Raw genomic sequence first — 26,686 nt, 5'->3', positions numbered from 1 at the left:
TTGATCTCTTCCATATGTCCATGAAGAATAGCTTTATATATTTGGGTAAATAAGTATGTACAAGGGTTAAATTCTCTTCTTGGATTGACCTTAGTTTTAAAGTCTATTTTGTCTGATATAAGTATTACTAACCCATCTTTTTCTTATTTCCATTTGTGTGAAATAGATTCATACTTTTAGTCTGTCTTTTATTCTAAGGTGAGTCTCTTGTAGATGGCATATATAAGATTGTTTTCTTATCCTTTCAGCTACGTATGCTTTGACTGAAGCATTTATCTTTAAAGTGGTTATTGCCATATTATTCTTTATAACTATTTTCCTTTTGTTTGTTTGTTTTCTTTTTTCTTCTTAAAGAAATCTTTTTAAAATTTCTCACAATGCTTACTTGGAGGTAATGAACTCCTTTAGGTTTTCTTGTCTGAAAATCTTTTTATTTTTTCTTTAATTACAAATGATAGCCTTGCTGGCTAGATTAGTGTTGTTTTAAATCCTTGCTTTCCTTCACTCTGAATATTTTGTGTTAATCCCCCTGGCCTTACATTTTTCTGTTGAGAAATCAGCTGATGGTCTTACTGGAGTTCCCTTGTAGATAACTGACTTTCATTTTCTGTTTTTAAGATGTTCTTTGTCTTTAACTTTCACCATTTTTATTATGATGTATCTTGGTGTGGTCCTCTTTCAGTTCATATTGTTTGGAAATGTCTACACTTCCTTGACTTGAATGCCTTTTTCATTCACCAGGTTAGGAAAGTTCTCAGTCATTATTTCTTCAAATAGTTTCTCAATCTATTGCTGTCTTCTCCTCTGGAACCCCTATTATGTGGATACTGTTATACTACTCATTGTCCCAGAGGTCCCTTAAACTATCTTCCTTTTTTTAAATTCTGTTGTCTTTTTGCTGCTCTGATTGGGAGTTTCCTGCTACCTTCTAAACTGCTGTTTTGGAGGGGGGAAAAATGGCGGCAGAATAGACAGATGTGTTCCAAGCCTTGTCCCAGAGCTGAAAGAAAGAATAGTTGAGGGTTGCACGAAGAGTGTTTGTTGGCAAGTTAAGGGACAGATAAACTCCAGGAGAAGGTGGGGGACTGCTAGACGTGGTTCCCCTGACTGGGCAGCCCCCACTATGGCTGGGTCCCCTCCTGGAGTTGCGGGCTCGGACGCGGAGTCTGCGCCATCTTGAAAGGGAAAGTGGAGCTTATCAGAAGCCTGAATATCCACAACTGCAAGCCCCAGAACACCGGTCCCCAGTTGGCGCAAACACGCGGATTCAGAGGAGCTCTACGCTCAACCACGGAAAGGTCAGATTTCGCCTGGGATAAGGTGAGGTCTCTGGTCCCGGCGGGAGAGAAGAACACGCGTTTTGCAGGAGCTGGAGGACCAGGGAAGTCTGTGCCTAGAAAAATCCATGGCTGTTGGGGCTGGCGTGATCCGTGAATGTGGAAGGGGGTCCTCAGAGCTGCTAACAAAAGGAATCTCTAAAAAGCAACCCATTTTTATCTGACGTGCAGAGACAGCCTAAGAATTTCAAAGGTGTGCCGGCTGCTTAGACTTGTGCGCAGACCCATTGTTCGCACACTTGGGCTTCTTACTCTTCAAATCCTTGCTTCTGATTACTAAGCCCAATACATAGGATCACCCAGTAGGGGACACCCTGGGAGAATGCAGGGGAAAGTGTTTTTCTGGAACCTGGGGATCAGAGCAGGGAGTGACCATCGGAGAGCCAACTCTGAGCCCACTTCCACAAACCGGTATTGAGTGCCACAGGGAAAGAAGGATGTAAATACAGGCTAGAGAGGCCAAAGAGATCCGGAAGTCAATCCAGAAACACTGCCACCCAGGGGCTGAATCACAAATTGACTCTTGTGTAATCAAAAATAAAGGAATACGAGAAATTAAGACACACTGCCTGCTTAAAAATCAGGACTGGCTTACAACAGTAAGGAGCAGTGGAACGCAGGGAACTGCAATACTGTCTGGACTGAGAAACAGGCGTGCCAAACAGAACAATAGAGGAAGTGAATAACCTTCACTACTGCACATTTTATTTTTTTTATTTTTTATTTTTTATTTTTATTATTTTATTTTCATTTTTTTGCATCTTTTACGCAAGAAACTATTTTTTTCTTTTTTCCTCACTTGATTTTACCTTTTTAATTATTACATCGTTATTTTCAATCAGTATCATTATTACTACTATTTTACCTTTTTTTAAAAGTATCATTTTATTTTCTCTTTATTTTACTTTGGGATTAGTGTTCTACATTCTAGTTTCATCTTTCCTTTAGCATTATTTTACTCTATCACAACTCTACCTTTATACCATCACTCTCTTCCTAACCTTTCCCCTTTTGGTGTCCTGTTTATCTTACCCCTTTCCTGCTTTAGATTTTCCCTATTCTTTCTGTTTACCACCTGATAAAATTTCACCAATCCCCTGCTCCAATATACAATCCCCTGCTCCAAGTCCATACACACCTCTCTCTTCACTGTCTTAACTATGCAAACATTGTCTTTCTCTCTGTCCGTTTGTTGTTGTTCGCTTGAATGTTGATTGTATCAAATTTTTATGCTTTTTGTGAGATTGTTTTGGTTATTCTATTTTTTGTTTGTTTTTTTGTTTGTTTTTTGCTTCTGTTTTCCCTTGCCTCACTTGATATTAGTTGGTGTTGTAGTTTGTATTAATCCCCAGGTACTTGTTGCTGGCATTTGCTGGGATTAGTGGTTGTTCTATTGGAGTTTTCTCCCCATGTAAATAGTTTGTTCCCCTTTCAATCTTAGTCTCTTTCTTGTCTCTCTTACTTTGTTTTCCCTCTTCCCAATTTCATTTTGACACTCCTTTTTTCTTTCTTTCTTTCTTTTTCCTCTTCTACATTCTCTCCTATCCCCTAATTTGCCTTTCCCTGGTGGTCACCTTTATTGGAGGTTATTAATATCGTGAATACATTTCTGTTCAATTCCTTGTGTGTTGTACCTGGTTGTGTTGTATTTTGTGCCTTTAAATCAATGCAGGAGAGAGAGAACTACATAACCAGACATCCAGAGAAGAGAGACCATGGGGAGGCAAAGAAACAGCCCACATATGAAAGAAACTCAGGCATCACTAGAGAGGGAAGTAAATGAAATGGAGGCAAGCAACCTTCCAGAGAAAGAATTCAGAGAAATGGTCATAAGGAGGTTGAAAAGAATGGAAGACAAATGAAGACAATATGTGTAAGAACCAAGAGGAAATGAAGAAGAACCAAGAAAAAATGAAAAATGACATCACTGCTGTAAAGAACTCAATAGAAAGCATCAAAAGTAGACTAGAAGAAGCAGAGGACCGCATCAGTGAGCTAAAAGACAAGATGGGAAAAAATACACAAGTAGAGCAGTTTCTAGAAAAAAAAATTAAAAAGCAGGAGGAGAGCCTAAGGGAACTTTGGGACAACACGAAACAAAACAACATCCGCATAATAGGGGTTCCAGAAGGAAAGGAAACTAAGCAAGGAATAGAAAACCTCTTTGAAGAAATAATGACAGAAAACTTTCCCTGATATAGGGAAAAAAAAAACCCACACAAATCCAAGAAGCTCACAGAGTTCCAAGCAAAATGAACCCCAAAAGACTGATGCCAAGGCACATTATAATTAAATTGGCAAACACCAATGACAAAATAAGAATCTTAAAAGCGGCAAGAGAGAGACAGAAAGTTACATACAAAGGAACCCCCATCAGACTAGCAACTGATTTCTCAACAGAAACTCATCAGGCCAGAAGGGAATGGAATGAAATATACAAAGTCATGCAAAGGAAGGGTCTGAATCCAAGAATACTGTACCCAGCAAGGCTATCAATCAAAATTGAAGGTGAAATCAGGAGCTTCACAGACAAAAAAGGACTAAGGGAATTTATTACTACCAAACCAGCAATGCAAGAAATGCTAATAGGTTTGCTGTAAAAAAAAGGAATAGGAAGCAAAGAAGGAACACAGGGGTAAAGAATAAAAATGGCGACAAATAAGTACCTATCAATAATAACTTTAAATGTAAATGGATTAAATGCCCTAATCAAAAGACATAGGGCAACGGATTGGATAAGAAAACAAGACCCATATATCTGCTGTCTACAAGAAACCCACTACAGAAAAAAAAATGCACACAGGCTGAGGGTGAAGGGATGGAAAAAGATCTTCCAGGCGAATGGAAATGAAAAAAAGCTGGGGTAGCAATACTTGTATCTGACAAATTGGATCTCAAAGTGAAGGACATAACAAGAGATAAGGAAGGCCACTTCATAATACTAAAGGGAGCAATCAAACAAGAAGAAATAACTCTGGTAAACATATACGCACCCAATACAGGAGCACCAAAATACATAAAATATCTCCTGGAGGATATCAAGGGAAATATTGACAGCAATACAATCGTAGTAGAAGACTTTAATACCCCACTATCCCCACTGGACAAATCCTCTAAACAAAAAATCAGCAAAGAGACATCAATCCTAAATGACTAACTAGACCAGATGGAATTAATTGACATCTTCAGAACATTTCACCCCAAAGCCACAAAATATACATTCTTCTCAAGTGCACATGGGTCATTTTCAAAGATAGACCATATGTTGGGACATAGGCAAAGTCTCTTCAAATTCAAGAAGATATAAATCATATCAAGCATCTTCTCAGACCACAGTGGCATAAAACTGGAAATCAACTACAATAAAAACAATCCAAAGAAATCAAACACATGGAGACTAAACAGCATACTATTAAACAAAGACTGGGTTACCAGAGAGATCAAGGAAGAAATAAAAAACATCATGGCTACAAATGACAATGAAAACACAACAATCCAAAATCTATGAGACACAGCGAAAGCAGTCTTGAGAGGGCATTTCATAGCTCTACAAGCATACTGCAAAAAACAAGAAACAATGGTAATAAATTACCTAACCCTACAACTCAAAGAGTTAGAAAAAGAGCAACAACAAAAGCCCAGTGTAAGCCAAAGGAAGGAAATAATAAAGATCAGAGCGGAGATAAATGACATAGAGACCAAAGAAACAATACAAGAGATCAACAAAACCAAGAGCTGGTTCTTTGAAATGATAAACAAGATTGATGAACCTCTTGCCAGGCTCACCAAGAAGCAAAGAGAGAGGACCCAAATAAACAAATTCAGAAATGAAAGAGGTGAAATAACAACAGATCCCACCGAAATACAAAGATTGTTAAAAAATACTATGAATAACTCTATTCCAACAAACTGGACAACCTGGAGGAAATAGACATATTCCTAGAAAAATATAACCTTCCAAAACTCAATCAGGAAGAATCTAAACAGCTCAACATGCCAGTAACCATGGAAGAAATTGAAGCAGTCATCAAAAAGCTTCCAGCAAACAAAAGCCTGGGGCCAGATGGCTTCACAGGAGAGTTTTACCAAACATTCAAGGAAGAACTAAAACCTATCCTCCTCAGACTATTCCAAAAAATTCAAGAGGAAGGAACACTTCCAAGCTCCTTCTATGAAGCCAGCATCACCCTAATACCAAAACTAGATAAAGACAACACAATGAAAGAGAATTACAGGCCAATATCCCTCATGAATGTAGATGCCAAAACCCTCAATAAAATTCTAGCAAATCAAATCCAGCAGTACATCAGAAAGATCATACACCATGACCAAGTAGAATTTATTCCAGGAATGCAAGGATGGTACAATATCCGCAAATCAATTAACGTGATACATCACATAAACAAATTGAGAGACAAAAATCACATAGTCATATCAATTGATGCAGAAAAAGCATTTGACAAAATCCAACACCCTTTCTTGATAAAAACTCTCAACAAGGTGGGAATAGAAGGATCATACCTCAACATAATAAAAGCTATATATGATAAACCCACAGCTAACATCATAATGGGCAAAAACTAAAACCATTTCCCCTAAGAACAGGAACAAGACAAGGATGCCCACTCTCACCACTCCTGTTCGACATAGTACTGGAAGTATTATCCATTGCAATTAGACAAGAAGAAGAAATAAAAGGCATTCAAATTGGAAAAGAAGAAGTAAAGCTGTCCTTATTTGCAGATGACATGATATTGTACATAAAACCCGAAAGACTCCATCAAAAAACTAACAGACTTAATAAATGAATTCAGCAATGTAGAAGGATACAAAATTAACGCCAAGAAATCTATGGCATTTCTATACACCAATAGTGAACTTACAGAAAGAGAGACTAAAAAAGCAATCCCATTTACCATCACACCAAAAAAATTAAGATACCTAAGAATAAACTTAACCAAGGAGGTAAAAGACCTATATGCGGAAAACTACAGGACACTGAAAAAAGAGATAGAGGAAGACGTAAACAGGTGGAAGAACATACCATGTTCATGGATTGGTAGAATCAACATCATTAAAATGTCCATACTACCCAAAGCAATCTATAGATTCAATGCGCTCCCCATTAAAATACCAATGGCATATTTCACAGACCTAGAAAGAACTCTCCAAAAATTCATCTGGAATAAAAAAAGACTCCGAATAGCCACAGCAATCCTGAGAAAGAAGAACAAAGTAGGTGGGATCTCAATACCAGATTTCAAGCTGTATTACAAAGCCACTGTCCTCAAAACAGCCTGGTACTTGCACAAGAACAGACATATAGACCAATGGAATAGAATAGAGAATCCAGATATTGACCCAAACCACTATATGCAATTAATATTTGACAAAGGAGGCATGACCATACAATGGAGTCAAGACAGTCTCTTCAATAAATGGTGTTGGGAAAAATGGACAGATACATGCAAAAAACTGAAGCTAGATCACCAACTTACACCATACACAAAAATAACTCAAAATGGATACAGGTCTTAAACATAAGATGGGAAACCATAAAAATACTAGAGGAATCCACAGGCAGCAAAATCTCAGACATATGCCAAAAGAACTTCTTCACTGATACTGCCCCTAGGGCAATGGAAGCCAAAGAGAAAATAAACAAATGGGACTACATCATAATAAAAAGCTTTTGCACAGCAAAAGAAACTATCAACAAAACAACAAGAAACCCCACTGTATGGTAGAACATATTTGCAAATGTTATCACTGATAAAGGTTTAATCTCCAACATCTACAGGCAGCTTATACAACTTAATAAAAGGAAGATAAATGATCCAATAAAAAAATGGGCAACGGACCTAAATAGAATCTTTTTGAAAGAAGACAGAAGGAAGGCCAAGAGACACATGAAAACGTGCTCAAAGTCACTAATTATCCGAGAGATGCAAATCAAAACAACAATGCGATACCATCTCACTCCTGTCAGAATGGCTATCATCAACAAATCAACAAATGACAAGTGTTGGCGAGGATGCGGAGAAAAAGGAACCCTCGTGCACTGCTGGTGGGAATGCAGACTGGTGCAGCCACTGTGGAGAACAGTATGGAGTTTCCTCAAAAAACTGAAAATGGAACTCCCATTTGACCCAGTAATCCCACTCCTAGGAATATATCCTAAGAAACTAGAAACACCAATCAGAAAGGATATATGCACCCCTATGTTCATAGCAGCACAATTTACAATAGCTAAGATTTGGAAACAGCCTAGGTGCCCATCAGCAGATGACTGGATCAGAAAACTATGGTACATCTACACAATGGAATACTATGCTGCCATTAAAAAGAAGGAATTATTACCATTTGTAGGCACCTGGATGGAATTAGAGAACATTATGCTAAGTGAAATTAGCCAGTCAATGAAAGAAAAATATCACATGATCTCACTCATTTTTGGATAATGAAAAACATTATAAACTGATGAACAAAAAGATAGATACAGAGGCAGTAAAGCATCAAACAGACTGTCAAATTACAGCGGTAAGGTTAGGGAGAGGTGGGGGAAATAAGAGATCAACAGAAGGACTTATATGCATGCATATAAGAGTAACCAACCGATGCAAAACATTGGGGGGTGAGGGCATGTATGGGAGTGGGGTGGGGGGGGGCAATGGTAAGGTATGTACACATGTAATACCTTAATAAAAATATATTTAAAAAAATAAAAAATAAATTGCTGTTTTGATCCTTTGCTTAATCATGTGCTGTTGATTCCTCCCAGTGTATTCTTTATTTCAGATATTGTTTTATTTCTGACTAGTTCTTTTTTTATGGTTTCTACATCCATTTAGTTTTGTTTTTTTGTTTTGTTTTGTTAATCCTAACCTGAGGATTTTTTTTCCCATTGATTTTCAAGAGAGTGGAAGGAAGAGAAAGAGATAGAGAGATAGAGATAGAGATAGAGAGATAAATATATATATATATATATATATATATATATATATATATATATATATGTATAGAGAGAGAGAGAGAGAGAGAGAGAGAGAGAGAGAGAGAGAAACATCAATGTGAGAGACACATTGACAGGTTGCCTCCTGCATGCACCCTGACTGGGGATAGGTAAAGAACCCACAACCCAGGTACATGCCCTTGACTGGGAATTGAACCCACGACCCTTTGGTGTATGTGTTGACACTCTAACCAGGGTTCTATGTCTTTTTTTATGATTACTATCTCTTTGGTGAAATTCTAAGTTCTAAGTTTCTTGAGGATCTTCATAGTCGTTGCTTTGAATTCTGTATCAGCCATTGTTTACCTCCATTTCATTTAGTTCTTTTTCTGGGGATTTCTCTAGTTTTTTCATTTAGGTCATGTTTCTTTGTCTCCCTATTATTGCTGCATCTCTGTATTCATTTGTGTATATCAGGTAAATCTGCTATGTCTCCTAGTCTTGGCATGGTAGCCTTATGTAGCAGATGTCTTGTGGAGCTCAGTATTAAAGTCTTCCTGATCACCTGAGCTAGGTGCTCCAGGAGTGTCCCTTGTGTGGGTTATGTTAGCTCTCCTGTTGTAATTAAGTCTTGATTGTTTTTGGTCCTTCTGTGAGGTGGGGTTGACCCTCAGGCAGGTTGACTATGAGCATCAACCCCAACCATGGTGAACAAACTGCTGTGCCAGGGCTAACAACATGGAGCAGAATTGCCCCTAGCAGGATCTGGTGCAAGCTGAGATCTCCTTTTTGTGATGTTGTAGAGATACTTTGGTTATGCTCTATGTGGTCTGAAGCATACCATCAGGTGTATTGGTTCTGGGGTACCTTGGCCATGACTCTGATGCAGTTCAATATTAGGCACTGCCTGTGACTGGCCCTCAATTATTAGTTGGGTACCATTAAGTGACCACAGGTTTTGGCTGCCTCTGCAGTGGATGGCTGTGCATGAGAGTAGCTAAGCTGCACACCAAGACTCACTTCCCCCAGTACCAATCCTGGGGGTCAGTTGGCAAAAGGCCCAAGGCACCAGCCTGCTGTTTACCTGTTAGGCTCCATCACTGAAGGAGCTTCTGGTGGTACATGAGTTGCATAAGGTAGTTTCTCAGTGAATCACCAGATAGGGATGAATAGTGGTCACCAGACTGATACATATGTAAACTTGAAGCCAGTGCTTGGTCTGAGGCCACTCAGTAAAAGTCCCAGATTACAATAAGGCTACTCACCAACTGCTGGGTATCCACAGAACTTTGTGGTGGGGCAGGGTCTTAGAGACTCATCCGGGTGAGGCCAGCAGATTTCATCAGGCCCTAACAGACCAAGATTTGCCCACATGGAGGGAGGGCTCTATACAGAAACAGTGGCACCAGTAGTGTGTGCAAAAGATAAAAGGCCCCTGTTCTAGAGCCACATAACTCAGTCTGCTACAATTTTGCTTGGACCTCCTTGAGAGTCTTCCATGAAAGTCTGCATCACAGGGCTGGGCTGGCAATAGCCATCAGACTACTCTGAAGGGCATGAGCTCAGCAGGACAGGGCCACCAGGAGTTGGGAGGGTGAGAGTAAAGGATCTCCGCCCTGTGCGGGGTGGGGGTGGGGGGCAACACTAGTCAGGTATACATGGGAGACTGAATGGACCTCACCCCACAGCCACACAACTCAGTCTCTAATACATCGTAAGTCTGTCTAAACCTCCTCAAGAGGCCACTAGAAAATTCTCCACTGCAGGGCATGAGCTTGGCAGGGCAACAGGGAATAGGAAAGGAGTGACTATTGCATTCTACCAGGCTAATGTCATATGGAGAGGAGTGCTTGGCCCAGGGAAAATGGTGTCTGTGGGTGGTGTGGGAAAGGGACTCAGAACAAAGACCTTGGTGGCTGTCCTTTCAGCTCTTTCCCTGGAGCCTCAACCCATTTTCTCTTTGCATGATTCCAGCCCATTCTGCACTACTATCCCTCCACCAGAGTCCAGGGTAAGTGGCTACAAATGATATTTAGTTCACTGGACCTTTAAAAGGTTGCCTGGGTTTCAAGCAGACTCCCCTCTCTCTCCCTGGAAGACAGAATCCTTGCTGATTTTCACAGCCAGATTTTATGCGGTCTCCTCTTCCAGTTCTGGTGCTCTATGCTGAGGAGTTCTGCATGGGGTCGAGACCCCACACTCTTCGGGGGTCACCTTTGCTGATAAGATATCCCTCCTGATTCTCAACAGCTATATGTGGCTGCAGGGCCAGCTCTTTTCAGATCTCTGCCCTTCCTACCAGTCTCAAAGTGGCTTCTTCTGTAAATCCTTGGTTATAAGACTTCTGTTCAGCTGATCTTCAGTTAGATATTCAGGTTGATTGTTCTATAATTTAGCTGTAATTCCAATTCATTCATCTGAGGAGGTGAGTGTAATTTCTACCTGCTCCACTGCCATCTTGGATCCCTTACCTATGTTAATTTCTATTAATTATTTTTTCCTGTTTTTCAGACTGTATAACCTCTATCGGTCTATCTTCAAGTTCACTGATTCTCTCTGACAATTCTAATCTACTGGTGAGCTTCTTAATATATTTTTCACTTTGGTTATTGTGCTTTTAAACTCCAGAATCTCCACTTGGTTTTTAAAAATAATTTCTAGCCCTGGCCAATGTTCCTTAGTGCTTAGAGCTCTGGCCTGTAAAACAAAGGATCATGAGTTCGACTCCTGGTCAAGGGCACATACTTGGGTTGTAGGTTTGTTCCCTGGCCCTGGTCAGGGTGCATGTAGTATGCAACCAATCAATGTGTCTCTCTCACATTGATGTTTTTCTCTCTCTCCCCCTTCCTCCCTTCCGCCCTCTCTCTCAATGAAAAAAAATATCCTCGAGTGGAGATTAACAATAAAATAAAAATAATTTCAATTTTCTATTATATTTTCTACTTAATGAGATTTTTTTCATACTTTCCATTATTTCTTTAATCATTGTTTCCTTTAGTTTTTTAAAATTATCTTTATTGTTTAAGTTTTGCATATATCCCCTTTTTTTACCCCATTGACCCATTCCACCTCACTCCTGCCCACCCCAGCCTTCATCGCACTAGTGTCTATGTCCATGTGTTATGCATATAAGTTCTTTGTTTTTTGAACACGTTTATGTCTTTGCAAAATCTGACACCTGGTAGCTATCACAATTCATTTACAACTTAAAAAGACAGAGTGTTACTAAACAATTTTATGTATCACTGAAATGACTAAACTATTAACATTAAGTGGACTCATAAAAACTTGTAAGCTTAATCTACAGTGTCCATGTGAGGACACCCTCTGACCAGAGCTAAATACATACCTGTGAGAAGAGATAGAGTAGTAGATTTTCCTGCCCCATTATGTCCTAGAAGAACAGTGATCTGTCCCTCATATAAATTCAAAGACAAGTCTTTTACAGCTAGTTTGGTAGTGTTCTGCACTTGGAATTCCTGTGAAGGAAAAACCCAAAAATACTAATTTTATCTATACCTATCACTTTGGAAGAACAAGCACTTATATGAATTATCTATAGAAAAACAATACCACATAAGCTCATGACGCAGAAAAATCAAAATGTAAGAAGTATAAACTGTGAAAAGGGAAAAAAAAATGTGATAGCATATCAAAAGTTTTAGAATTTCACAATAAATCTATAAATACCCCTTGAGCAATCTCATCCATTCTTGCTTTGTTTCAATAATCATCTTGAAGTGATAAGGCTATAATCTTTTTCAGTCAATGCCTTTGTCCTAATTTGAAAATATAGATAGGACAATTGAAAATATAGATAGGACATATAAAACTTAGATGTACTATCAGCATCTCAAATTTCTTATGTGTAGACTTGCAGCACTTCTGTTTAAGATGCAAAAATATGGAAAGAGCATCATTCCCACTCTAGCAAGCAAGTACCTAGTAAGTAAGATACAAAATCATAACTTTACTTGAACCCTTCAGAGAGGTGAGTTTATCAGGCAACTATCTTTAAATTTAAGGAAACATAGATGCCTTCAAGGAGATATGGTATATGAATATTTGCTTACCTGGAGCAGAAAAAGTCACTATAAAAGCTAGTGAGAAAATGTTGGTTAAATTTTTAATTATAATGAAGTGAAGACAGCTTAAGAAACAATATTTAATGGGAGATTTGGTATTCAAGCACATTTCATTCAGACTTAAAGTATATATTCCTTCCAACACATGCCACTGATGGTGAATAAAGACAAACCATCTTGTGTAAGAACAACAAAAAAAATCTATTTCTTTTTTAACCCCAAGTGGCAGTGGGTGTTTTCTACCTAGGTGTCCTCATTCTGCCTTGTCCCTAGACCTGAACACCATTATCATGTAACTGCTTATTTGAAATCTCTACTTGGATGAACGTTTAAGTGTCTCTGTAGCTCTTAATTCCCCAAAGCTTCACTTGAAAACAAACTTACCAAACAAATTTCAAATTCTCCCCCCATTGTTTCCAGTATCCATAAATTGCTCCAGTAACCACCAATTTGCTCAAGCCACAACTGACAGCCACTGTCATTTCCTCCTTTTCCCTCAATCGTACATCCAACTGAGGAGCAAATTTTCTTCAGTTCTAACTCCAAAATATATTCTGAATCTGCATAATTTGTTCTCTACTACCACAAACCTATCCTTGCTGCCATCATTTACCTATGCTCCTATAAAAGCCTCCAATCTGTTTTCTTCCTTCCATTCATACTCCTCACAGCTGCCAGTGTGGTCTTTTCAAAACATAAATCAGATTATGTACCTCTACTTCATAAATAGCTACAGTTATAATTATTGCCCAATATTTAAAAAATAGAACCCAAGTATTACCAAGTGTCTTATAATTTTCCAAGTATAGGTCTTATACATCCTTTGTTAAATTATTGCTAGGTTGTTGTTTTTTAAACAATTGCAAATGGGATTGTTTTCTTAGTTTGCCTTTCTGATAGTTCATTATTGGTGTATAAAATGGAACTGATTTTTGGATATTTATATTATACCAGAAGCCCGATGCACAAAGATTCATGCAAGAATAGGCCTTCTTTTCCCTGGCTGCTGGCACGCGGCGGGCTCGCTCCGGCAGCCTGTGCAGTGTCAGCTGCGGTGGCAAGCCCTGTGCGCTCCGGCACCGCCTCTGTGTAGAGCTGGCGCTCCCAAAGAGGCACAGAGGGGAAGAGGTGAGGGGAGCGAGGCGGGGAGGATTGGAGAGTTGGGTGTGCTAGTGCGTTTCACTTTCCCCATTGTGAAAGTGGGATGCAACTGGCCCCCTTCCTCATCCTCTTCCTCCTCAGCCCTCCACCTCCTGCCTGCCTGCCCTCCCTCCACACCCATCGCCCCTCCCCTCTTGATTTGGCGAGATAGGGAGGAAGGAGATCTGATAATTTGGGTTACTGTGTAGGTGGCCTCTTTCATCTATTCAAAACAAAGCTGAGCTGCCTGCCACTGCCACCACGGCCCCCACCATTGCCCCTTGGCTGGCCAGGGGCTCCCAGGGCATGCTAACTGTGCACCGAGAAAGCTCCTGTGTGCATCCCGCCCACGGGGCTGCTCCAACACTAGGGTTTTGTTTACCAGAGCAGTGGGGCAGGGGTGGGGTAGAGGGAGATGCCAGACACGGGGAGCTACAACCTCAGGTACCAGAGGGTTGCCTCTGAGGCTGGGGGCTGGGCCACAAGGAGGCTGCAAGGATGGTTGACAGGTGTGGAGTGTGGCAGGGAGGACTTGAGGAGGCTCACTACCCAGAGGCCCAGAGTGGGTGGGGGGCAGGGCCGCCACCATCTTTGTTGGATTAATTTGCATACTCACTCCTGATTGGCTGTGGGCATCATGAAGTGATGGTCAATTTACATATTTCTCTATTAGTATAGAGATCTTCCAACTTTTATTGAATTCATTTATCATTTCTAGTAGTATTTTGGTGGAATCTTTAGGGTTCCCTATATATAATATCATGTCATCTGCAAATAATCACAGTTTTAATTCTTCCTTTCCCAATGGATGCCTTTCTTTTTCTCCTTGTCTGATAGCTGTGGCTAGGACTTCCAGTATCATGTTGAATAATACTACTGAAAGCAGACATCCCTGTCGTGTTCCTGACTCAAGGAAAATGTTTTCAGTTTTTGCCCATTGAGAATGATGTTGACTGTGGGGTTTGTCACATATGGCCTTTATCCTATTGAGATATGCTCACTCTATTCCCACTTTACTAAAATATTTTATTATAAATGGGTGCTGGATATTATAAACTGCTTTTTTGCATCTATTAATATGATCATGTGATTTTATCCTTCATTTTGTTTATGTAGTATATCACAGTTATTGATTTGCAGATATTGTACCAACAATGCATCCCTGAAATAAATCCCACTTGATCACAATGTATGACCATTTTAATGTATTGCTGGATTTGGTTTTCTAATATTTTGTTGAGGATTTCAGCATCTATGCTTGTGAGAGATATTGGCCTATAATTTTCTTTCTTTATAGTGTCTTTATCTGGTTTTGGAATTAGAGTAATGCTGCCCTCATAAAACAGCTTGGGAGTCTTCCCTCCTCTTGAATTGTTTTGGAATAGTTTGAGAAGGATAGGTGTTAGTTACTCTTTGAATGTTTGGTAAAATTCAACTGTGAAGCCATCCAGTCCAGAACTTTTGTTTACTGGAGGTTTTTTTTAATTACTGCTTCAATTTAACTAGTTGTAATCTGTCTATTCAGATTCTCTGATTCTTTCTGATTCAGGTTTGGAAGATTGTATGTTTCTAAAATTTATTTATTCTGGATTGTCCAATTTTTTAGCATAGAGTTGTTCATAATATTTTCTTACAATCTTTAGAATCTCTTTTATGTTCATTGTTATATCTTTCTTTATTTCTGATTTTATTTATTTGAGTCCTGTCTCTTTTTCCTTCGAGTGTGATTAATGGTTTGTTGATCTTGTTTATCTTTTCAAAGAAAGAGCTCTAGGTTCCACTGATCTTTTGTATTGTGTTTTTAGACTCTATTTTGTTTACCCCTGATCTGATCTTTACTATTTCATTCCTTCTACTCACTTTGGACTTTGTTTCTTGTTCTTTTTCCAGTTTCTTTAAGTGTAAAGTTATATTGCTCATTTGAGATATTTCTTATTTCTTGAGGTAGACTTGTAATACTATGAATTTCCCTCTTAGGACTGTTTTTGTTGTGTCCCATAGATTTTGGGTTGTTGTGTTCCCATCTTCATTTGTTGCAAGGTATCTTATTTCTTCCTTGATCTTATTGTTAACCCATTAATTGTTTAGTAACATGCTATTTAGCCTCCATGTCTTTGTGTATTTTTCAGTTTTTTTCTTGTGATTGATTTCTCATTTCATACTATTATGGTCAGAGAATATGCCTGATGTGATTTCAATCTTCCTAAATTTATTGAAACTTGTTTTGTTTATCCTACTAGCATTTGGTTTATCCTAAAAATATCTTCCATGTGCACTTTAAAAGGATGTATATTCTGCTGCTTTGGGGTGAAATGCTCTGAATATATCAATTAAATCAATCTGATATAATATGTCATTTAATGTTACTGTTTTCTTATTGACTTTCTTTCTGGAAGTTCTATCTATTTATGTCAATGGGTCTTAAAATACCCTAGTATGACTGTATCACTGTCAATCTCTCCCTTTATGTTCATCAAAATTTGCTTTTTATGTTCTGGTGCATAAATGTGTACAAAAGTTATGTTCTCTTGTTGGATTGCTCCCTTTATCATTATGTAGTATCCTCCTTTGTTTCTTACTATAGCCTTTTAAAATCTATTTTGTCAGATATAAGTATACCCCAGCTTTTTCTCATTTCCATTTTCATGAAATATCTTCTTCCATCCCTTTAATTTTAATCTGTATGTATCTTTAGTTCTGAGGTGGGTCATGGAGACAGCATGTATGTTGATCCTGTTTCTAATCCATTCAGCTGCCCTATGTCTTTTGATTTGAGCATTGAAGTTACTTACATTTAAGGTGAACCTTGATAGGTATATATTTATTGCCATTTTACTTTCCAAATTATATTCCTCCATTTTGTTTCTTCTTCTACTGCTAATAATAATAACAATGCTAGTTAGTAAAGCAGGCCCTTGAACATTTCTCATAATACAAGTTTGGTAGTAACAAACTCCTTTAGCTTTTTCTTGTCTGGAAAACTTTTTTATTTTGTTTTTTTTAATCCTCATCTGTGAACTTTTTTTTTCTCATTAATTTTTAGAGAGAGTGGAAGGGAGGGAGAAAGGGGAAGAGAGAGAGGGGGAGAGAGAGAGAGAAAGAGAGAGAGAGAGAGAGAGAGAGAGAGAGAGAGAGAGAGAGAGAGAGAGAAACATCAATGTGAGATATACACATCAGTTGGTTGCCTCCTGCATGCACCCTGACCAGGACTGGGGATCAAACCTGCAACCCAGGTATGTGCCCCTGACTGGGAATCAAACCCGCAAGCCTTCAGTGCATGGGCTGACAGACTATCCACTGAGCACACTGGCCAGGGCATGGGAAGCTTTTTATTTCTCCTTCAATATTAAACGATTGCCATGGTGGGTAAAGTAGTCTTGATTGTAGGTCCTTGCTTTTCATCACTTTGAATATTTTATGCCAATCCCTTCTGGCCTGCAAAGTTTCTGTTGAGATTTCAGCTAACAATGTTATGGGAACTCCCATGTAGGCAACTAACTGTTTTTCTCTTGTTGCTTTTAAAAATCTCTCTTTCTCTTTAACCTATGGCATATTATGATGTGTCTTGGTTTGAGCCTCTTTGGGTTCATCTTGTATGGGACTCTCTGTGCTTCCTAGACTTGTGTGTCTTTTTTTCATCACCAGGTTAGGGAAATTTTTGGTTATTATTTCTTTAATCAAGTTCTGGATCTCTTGCTTTCTGTCTTCTCCAGATATCACTATAATGCAGATATTGTTAAGCTTCATATTATCCCAAAGATTCCTTAAACTATCCTCATACTGTTTAGTTATTTTTTCTTTTTTCTGCTCTGATAGAAGGTTTTATTTCCTATTTTGTCTTCCATATTGCAGAGTAGATTATCTGCTTCATTGAACCTACTCTTTATTCCTTAAAGTGTATTCTTGGTGTCATATATTGTATTCTTCATTTGTCTCTGGTTCTTTGTTATGTTTTCTATGTCTTTGTTCATGTTGCTGTAGTTCTTTTTTTTTTCTAGTTTATTTTTTTAAATAAATCTTTATTCAGATTATTACAATTGTTTCTCCTTTTTCCCCCCATAGCTCCCTTCCACCCAGTTCCCACCCCACCTTCTGCCCTTACCTCCCCTCCCCCACTATCCTCATCCATAGGTGTATGATTTTTGTCCAGTCTCTTCATGAATCCCCCATACCCATTTCCCCCTGAGAATTATCAGTCCACTCCCTTTCTATGCCCCTGATACTATTATATTCACCAGATTATTCTGTTCCTCAGGTTTTTAATTCACTTGATTTTTAGGTTCACTTGTTGATAGATATGTATTTGTTGTTCATAATTTTTCTCTTTACTTTTTTCTTCTTCCTCTTCTTTAAGAACACCTTTCAGCATTTCATATAATACTGGTTTGGTGGTGATGAACTCCTTCAGCTTTTTCTTATCTGTGAAGCTCTTTATCTGCCCTTCAATTCTGAATGATAGCTTTGCTGGGTAGAGTAATCTTGGTTGTAGGTTCTTGCTATTCATCACATTGAAAATTTTTTGCCACTCCTGTCGGGCCTGCATAGTTTCTGTTGAGAAATCAGCTGACAATCGTATGGGTGCTCCCTTGTAGGTAACTAACTGTTTTTCTCTTGCTGCTTTTAATATTCTCTCTTTGTCTTTTGCTCTTGGCATTTTAATTATGATGTGTCTTGGTGTGGTCCTCTTTGGATTCCTTTTGCTTGGGGTTCTGTGCGCTTCCTGGACTTGTAAGTCTATTTCTTTCATCAGGTGGGGGAAGTTTTCGGTCATTATTTCTTCAAATAGGTTTTCAGTATCTTGCACTTTCTCTTTTTCTGGCACCCCCACAATTCTGATGTTGGTACGCTTGAAGTTGTCCCAGAGTCTTCTTACATTATCTTCAACTTTTTGGAATTTTTTTTTTTTTGCTTTTTGCTTTTTCGGTTTAGTGTTTTTTGCTTCTTTGTATTTCAATTCTTTGACTTGATTTTTGTGTTCCTCTAGTCTGTTGTTGGGTCTCTGTATAATATTTTTTATTTCAGTCAGTGTATGTTTAATTTCTAGTTGGTCCTTTTTCATATCTTCGAGGGTCTCGTTATATTTATCGGCCTTTTCTAGGATATTCTTGAAAAGCCTTATAACCGTGGTTTTGAATTCTATATCCAGTCATTTGTTTTCCTCCATTTCTTTCGTTTGTGATCTGATTCTTTGACGCCGCATTTTCACTGCTTCCGTAAGTTGGTAAGGTAGATTTGTGTGCTAGGTTTCCAATATGGCCCAGTGGGTCTGCCTCCCCAGTTAACCTGAGGTGGACACTCTTGGTGCACCCCTTTGTGGACTGTGTGTACAGCCTTGTTGTAATTAAGTCTTGATTGTTGTTGGTATCACTGGGAAGAATTGACCTCCAGGCCAGCTGGCTGTAAGGATCAGCTGTGTCTATGCTGGGAGAAGTTCGGTGCTGGAGACAGCCTTATAGGATTAGACTTGCCAAATTGCAATAGCCTCTGTGCTCAGCTTGGATGGGGTGGAGTCTCAGTCTTGGCTTCCTGTCAGCCTTGCCCAAGGCGCGCATGTGCGCGCCTTCAGACCTCTGCCTTCCCTGGCTCCCGAGTCTCCACCCAAGAGTCCAGACTCCCCCCACAAGAGCGTGGGTCCCCAGGGGCTCGCCTGGAACTGGGGTTCACTGCAGTCAGAACTGGGGCTCAGTGCAGTCAGGATCCTCCGACTCCCTTCCACTAGGGAAAGCCTATGGCAACCTCCTCAGCCTTTGTGTGCACTGGCACGCGCGCGCCTTCAGACTTCTGCCTTCCCAGCTCCCAATTCTCCGCCCGAGAGTCCAGACTCCCCCTGTAAGAGTGTGGGTCCCCAGGGGCTCGCCCGGAACTGGGGTTCAGTGCAGTCAGAACTGGGGTTCAGTGCGGTCGGGGGCTTCCTTCCCCCTTCCGCCAGAGAAAGTCAGCCAGGCTCTCAGCCGCCCTTCCTCTCTGCGCGCACAAAGACCCTTTGCCGTACCTCCAATTCTCTGTGAGCTTTTCTCTTTCCTTCTAGTTGTAGAATTTTCACTCAGCCAGCTTTCCTGTGGTTCTGGATGGTGTCCGTTCTGTCTTTTAGTTGTAGTTTTGAAATTGTTGTGCGAGGCAGCAGTTTAGGTGCTTACCTATGCCGCCATCTTGGTTTCTCTGTTGCTGTAGTTCTCACTAAGTTCCTTGAGCATCCTTGTGAACATTATTTTGGACTCTATATCTGATAAGCTGCTTGCCTCCATTTCATTTAGCTCTTTTTCTGGAGATTTTTCCTGTTCTTTCACTTTGGGTCCCCATTTAGCTGCCTCTTCATGTTTGTTTCTATGTATTAGGTAGATCTGCTATGACTCCCAGTCTTTGTGGGGTGGCCTTATGTAGTAGGTGTCATGTGGGAACGAGTCACACATTATCCTTGTTCTCCTGAGCTGGGTGCTCTAGGAATGTCCTTTGTGTATGTTATGTGGGCCCTCCTTTTGTAATTGAGTCTTGCTTGCTATTAGCCCCTTTGTGCATGGGATTGATGCTCAGGCTGGCTGCCTATGAGGCTCAACCATGAACTATAGCATGTGAGCTATTGTGAAAGTGGTGACCACATGAAGCAGAATTCAGCAGGTTTAGTGCCTACCGAGATCTCCCTTTGAATATGCTGCTTGTGAAGTTGTTGAATCCTGCTCCAATGTTGTCTGAAGCTGTCCACTTGGTGTGTTGGTTCTGGGCCTCTTAGGAGGAACTGCAGGGCAGGTTAATGTCAGGCATGTGTGTGACTGGCCCTCAGAAACCTGTTTGGAGCTACAAGCAATTCATAGTTTGTGGTTGCCTCTGCTGGGCTTGGGTGTATGTAGGAAGGACCAAGTTGCGCACTAATGTTTTTTCCAGCATTGGGCCAGAGGCAGGTCAGTGAATGTTCCAAGAGTTCCCACGATCTGTTTCCACCTGCCTTTGCCTGCTGGCTACTTGTTAGGCTGAGTCACTGAAAAAGCCTCTGGTGGAGTCAGAAGGATCTCCTGTGAGGGGAAGGTGCTGGCCAGGCTTCAGGGAAGGTAGTGGGTGTGGTTCCTGCCCCAGAATCACATGAGTGTGTCTACACAAATTTTGCCCGGACCTCAGCTGGGTGGAGCCACTAGAAGTCAGGTGGGTGGGGCCTCTGAAGCCCAGAGATTGGGTTTGCCAGAACCCAAGAAGGTGGTTCAGTCAGATCTTCCATGAGGGGAAAGTGCCAGTTAAATTCACAAGAAAGTAGAGGGAATGACCCCTACCCCAAAGCCAGACAACTCAGGCACTGACACTCCCTGAGTCTTTCCAGACCTCTAACACCCTGGCCAATGCAGCTCACTCTTCAGTAGGGCCTGAATTCCACAGGGTGGGGTGACAGGGTGTCCAGAAGGTGAGGCAATTGCTTTTCCCAAGGCTGATGCATCACAGAGGGGAGTGCTCCACTCAAGAAGGTTGGCATCTGCTATATGGGGTTGTCACCTCAGCTCCCTCCCCAGAGTCACAAAACCCAAACTCTCCTCAGGCAATTCTAGTCCACCCTCTCTCTGCTGGAGCCCAGGATGAATAGCTGTGAACAAAATTTTGTGTGTTGGCCATTTAAGAGGGTGCCTGTGTCTCTAGCGGACTCTGTTTTCTGATGGTGGACAGAAACACTTCTGCTTTTCACAGGTGAATATTATGTGGGCACCTCTTCCTGCTTCTGGGGAGTCGGGCTTACAGTTTAGGATCCACCTTCTCAGTGGGAACCTTCCTCCAGCTGAAATAACCCTCCAGAACCTCAGCTGCCACTCATGGGAGTGGGACCAGGCCTTTTCACATCCCCACCCTTCCTATCAGTCTCGATATGGCTTCTTTACTATAAATCCTTGGTCAAAAGTCTCCTCTTCAGCTAGTCTTCAGTTGGTTATTCAGGATGATTATTCTTTAACTAGAGGTCTGATGTTTGAAATTCGTGCAAAAGTAGGCCTTCTTTCCCCCAGCTGCCAGGACCAGCTTCCCTCTGGCACCTGGGACCTGGGTTTCCCTCACAGCCCTGGCTTCATCCAGAAGGTTGTCCCGAAGGACGTCTGGAAGGATATCTAATCTAATTAGCATATTACACTTTTATTATTATAGATGTAGTTGTAATTCCAGTTTGATCCTGGGAAGTAAGTATAGCTTCCACCTACTCCACCATGACCTTGAAATCCTCTCAGAATGGCCATTTCTGGACACATAGCATTACTTGGTGTCCCATGCTTCATCCCCACCAAGCCCAACAGCATACCAGGAACTGTTTTTGAAAGGTATAGTTCTCAGCTTCAATTGCAGATCAGCATTGTTAGTCTCCCACTGAAGCTTGCCATGAAATCAGCATATCCTCTCTAATACCAGGGTCTTCTGGGTTGTGATACCCAAGCAGCAGGGCTGCTTTTACTACAGCCTGGACCTGCTATAGCACCCATTCCTGCTCTGGACTCCACTCAGAAGTGGCAGCTTTTCACATCATTTAGTATAGGGAAAAGCAGTATCCCCATGTACACAATATGCCTCCAAAACCTGAAGTGGCCTACTAGGCATTATTCTTCCTTTTTCATGGTGAGAGGTATAAACTACACTAAGTCCTCCTTTACTTTGGAAAGGATAACTGGTAGGTCCCAGACAACTAAACTCCTAAAATATTACTGATGTAATGAGCCCCCTGAATTTTTATAGGCTTTATCTCTCCCCTCCTTAGAATACATGTGTCTTACCAAGGCTTCCAACATACTAGTCATTTCTTGTTTATCTGGTCCAACTATCATATAGTGGACCAGAGTGACACTCTGCAAGATGAATGGCAAGTCCAGGTCTGTTCAAATTATATTAGAATAGAGGGCCAAGGAATTTATAGCCCAGGACAAATCCTTGAGTACTGTTGTTGCTCATTTCAAATGAATACAAAAGTCTTTGATCCTCATTTCTGATGGTGATGGAAAAAAAGAAGTTGCCATATCAATAGCCCAATATCATGTTCTCGGGCTGTGTCTATCTCCTACCATAGATGAAAAGTATCCCATCTGGCAAAACAGCTGTAACTGGGTGCTATTTGCTTGAGTTCGTGGTATTTGTCATCCCCTAGGATCCATCTGGATAGATTTTTTCAAAAACTAAAGTGGTGAATTAAATGGAGAGAGATATAATGGGGTATTGCTCTTCATATCACTCTAATCTCTGCCTTCCCTCCCCCCCCCCCCCCCCCCCGAATGTGATATTGCTTTTGATTGTCAAGGATTCCACTTGGTTATCCCCAGTATGACAGCTCTTCCTAAGGCCATGGGGTCGATGCATGGTTTAAGATAACTACCAAGTATGTCATTTCTAATTACACATTCGACTACTGTGAAAATGCCCACTAAGTGGGTCTATAGTCCCAGTGTACCCACTATATGCCAGACAAGGACCAGAATTCCATTAATTACCCAGCTTGCATATATCCTGCTCTAGTAAGAGGACCATGATGATATTTTGATTTCTGAGTATGATTACTCAAATAAATGGCTAAAGTCCCTTTGCAAAATGTGTGTAGTCATTATCATGTACATTTGCAATGATGTTGCAGAGTGTTTCACTTAGCAACCCAGCTCTTCCTTCAGTCAATGGGTGTCGTCAGCTCTGAACACTGGAAACTGTGAAAGAGACCACTAATTTTCACAGGGCACCTGTCCTCAGCTCTTGATGATCTATTTTTTCTTTCTTCTAGTTGTATGGCTTGAGCAACACCCTCATTGGCTATCCATCTATCTTGCCTCAAGAAAACTGACTTTTTAACAATCATTTGTGGATAAGGTGTCCCAGACTGGCACTCCATACTTGTCACTTATTAAAAACAATTTTTCCTCCCCATGCCACCACCTGGCTTTGATTATTTTAGATATCTCCACTGCTATCAGTGAGTCCAGTTCTGTTAAAGTAGCTCCTACTTCTAGCAGTTATGTGATGCTGGTGTTCCTCTCACTACACATTCCTTCCTTATTGCTTTAATAAATGTCTTCTGGGCTTACCAGCGAAGCATAGGCATGTAGTACATTAGATGGGTGGGACTGGTGCAGGGTCTCTCTGAGGCTGCAATCATGATGACAACCAGGGCTCCAGTCATCTGAAGACCTGACTGAGACCTGGGCATTTACTACCAAGCAGGCATTCTTAAGTTGGTATTGGTTGTGTTAGGAAGCCTTGGTTTTCATCCATATGAGCTACTCCACATGGCAGCTTGAATGACATGGTGGCTATCTTCAGAGCATGATATTCAAGACCAAAGAAAAAGCTACAATGACTTCCACATCCTGGATGTCCCATACTTCATTTCTACAATATTATATAGTCACAGAGATCAGCCATATTCAGTGAATGAGGGGCCTGTCCAAGGATGTGAATACAAGGAAGTAAGAATCTCTGGAAGCCGTCATGAAGGCTGCCAACAATTATCCACCAGGTGTCTCCAGTGATTCATATTCTTCCCAAACATGCCTTCATGGGCTCCCTGTTCCACAAAAGTTTTAATCTTTTAATAGGATCAGCTCAGATTCCAGGGTCTTGTCACCTAAAGCAAGTCCAGGTGTGAATAAGACTTCTGTGGTCTAGTTTCTAGAGAACACCTCCTAAAGTACAATTACTCCATATCTGAAAACCTGTGAACCAAAGAGACATGAAATCTATCATCCCCCATCTTTCCCCACAAATCCAACATAAAATGTGGTATACACATAGGTTAACCACTGCACACATTCCCACCGAAATAAGTGGAAAACATTGAAATCCACTAATTGGAATGTTGACAGTTCCTTGATTAGGTCTCAAAACAAGAGAATCCTCCTAGAAGGCTCTTGGCTCTTCCCCCTGTGGTCAGCGCTGCCTTCTGAATCATGCTTCCATGAAAGGCAGTTCATGTCTACAGCTGAGTTTTATTTTTTGCTTGCTTTCTATTTGTAGATTTTGGTGATCCAAAGTCCTCTTTTTACTTTTTACTATCTCTGTCTTAGGTATAAGCTGCTGGTATTTCTTCTGGTACAGTTTTATTTAAAACATTGCACTCACTCTAGTGACAACATCCAGGCCCACAAATAAATTTGAAACAATTCTTCTCTACCTATGGCTTCTGCTGAGGCTTCCACAACCTTAAGAGAAATTGTTTCATGTGACAAAGATTTTTAAATGAAACTCTCTGTAGCCCGAAAATTATTTTGGAAGGAAACAAAGAGAAGTTTCCTTCATAAGTCGTAAGAATTGTAATTGAAAGTCAATATATTTGGCCTCTTGAACTAAAGTAAGTAATTTGTGTTTTTGCCTCCCTGACAAAGTTTATATAAAGTTACAAAAAGAAATTGACAGCCAGTTTGAAATTGAATTGCCATGGCCTAGAGCAAAGAATATCCTTACATGATATTATTCTACAATGTCATTATAATTTTAGATATTTTACAACAGCATATTGTACAATTATCCCAAACAAACTTACAAACTAATTCTTTGAATGTTTGGCAGCAATTTAAAAAAAAAAAAAAAGAGGGACATGAAAGGATTTAATCCCTTTCAGAAGGAATTAAGGAGCTGGGAAGGCATTTGAGCATTCTATATTGGCCCCTCTTGCCTTTTGTGCCAAGAGGGATCCTCTTCTCACAATCCAATTGCCCTCAGCTGTTGCCTGAGCTTTCTGTTCATGCTGAGCTTGAAGCCTCGTGGTGGCTGGTACCATGGATCTGTCTCTCGCCAATCGTGTGAGCTGGGCCCTCCCTGGAGAAGAAACCTGAGTTCCCCGAGATATGTGATCAGTGCTGTGGCCCCGCCAGCAGGCCAGGGGATCCCAAGGCAGGTGCTGGGCGTGGAGGCCACGGGGGCATAGGCTACCAAGGAGACAGAATTGAACCTCACATCACCCTACTTGGCCCCAGAGGATGACTGGTTAGCCAGAGATGGGTAAGATTCCTCAGGGAAGGAACAACCTAAGACAGGCACAGTCGCATAAGGGCCATCAGGAGAGAACTTGGGGATCAACAGAGGTGGGGCACAGACCCTCACCCCCGCAACCTTGCAGGGGCCTGAACCCTCACCCTGTCTGAGGGAGGTCTCCTGCCCCCATGGCTGCTTTGCTTCCCACGCCCAGCTCAGATCGGGACACAGGTGACAGACAGTGACTTGGCCCAGCTCAGATTGGGACCCAGGTAACAGACAGAGACTTGGCAGACAGCAGCTGCCCTATATCTAAATCCAGCCTAGCACCAGGAATGCTCAGAGCCTACTCAAGAATGCAAATAATCCTTTCCACTAATATTTACAGGGTAAACTAAGATTGTTGGTAGAGTATTAAATTTGACAGTAAAACAATAATCAAGTTTTCAGATTAATTTAAATAGGCTAATTGAAATAAGTGAATATTCAAGAAAATTTCATTGTACTGGACAAAAAGCTGTTCCTAAAGTGGTAACTAAAATTTCTATTGGTAGTTCATCACATGGTAAAATTCCTGAACATGCAATGAAATTAAAGCAGTCATATTTCTGTGCAAAAAATTAAAATTTAAAGTTATCAAGACTGCATTATAAAATTTACAAAAGCCTCCATTAATCAAAAAAGGGGGGATAGTAGGGTAATTTCATGTAAGGAAAAATATCCTATAAGTAAATTACATCTAGAAAATTTTTACTTTACAAAATTAATTTTCATTTGTAATGCTAACAGCAAGACACCCATGAAAAACACATATGGTGTCTAAATAAGACAAAGGAAAATCATTTGGGCAAAAATAAAAAGGATCCCAAATCAATTATATAGAAAAGATTCCTTTATTAACTTTTGGTTGAGAATATGTTTGTATATTTTCAGAAAACAGCTCCAAGACCATGTGAATTCCTGCAACAGAGAGGAATTGACAGGACTGCTCCAACCACGAAGACAAGAGGAGAAACAGTCCAGAGATGGAAGATGCTGATGTCGCCTTGCCACACTAGCAGTCAGCAGCTGTGCAACACAGAAGATTGCCTAGGACCAAACCAGAGAGGGTCGGACCTGCATTGCCACCATGTGCCCACCATCCAGATATCATTGCTGACATGTATACTTAAGGAACTGTTGGACATTGAAATTGGGACTCAAACATTTTTTGTTATTATATGTTTATTTCTAGTCTGCAGAGGCAAGATTTTTTAAAGGAAAGAAAT

General features: G+C 40.5%; 1 protein-coding gene across 1 annotated transcript in view; it reads right to left on the bottom strand.

The window, feature by feature from the left end:
* Positions 1 to 26,686, bottom strand: part of LOC308252651 (phospholipid-transporting ATPase ABCA3-like) — a gene marked incomplete at both ends in the record, with an annotated part of 346,909 nt that overhangs the window by 173,805 nt on the left and 146,418 nt on the right. The window contains 1 exon segment of the mRNA XM_080677416.1: positions 11,639 to 11,768. Within this exon segment, the coding sequence (XP_080533542.1) occupies positions 11,639 to 11,768 (130 nt within the window).

Source organism: Plecotus auritus (assembly GCF_963455305.1).
Source record: "Plecotus auritus genome assembly, chromosome: 7".
NCBI classification, from domain to species: Eukaryota; Metazoa; Chordata; class Mammalia; order Chiroptera; family Vespertilionidae; genus Plecotus; species Plecotus auritus.
Note: the sequence above shows the minus strand (reverse complement) of the source record. Positions and strands in the feature narration are given on the sequence as shown.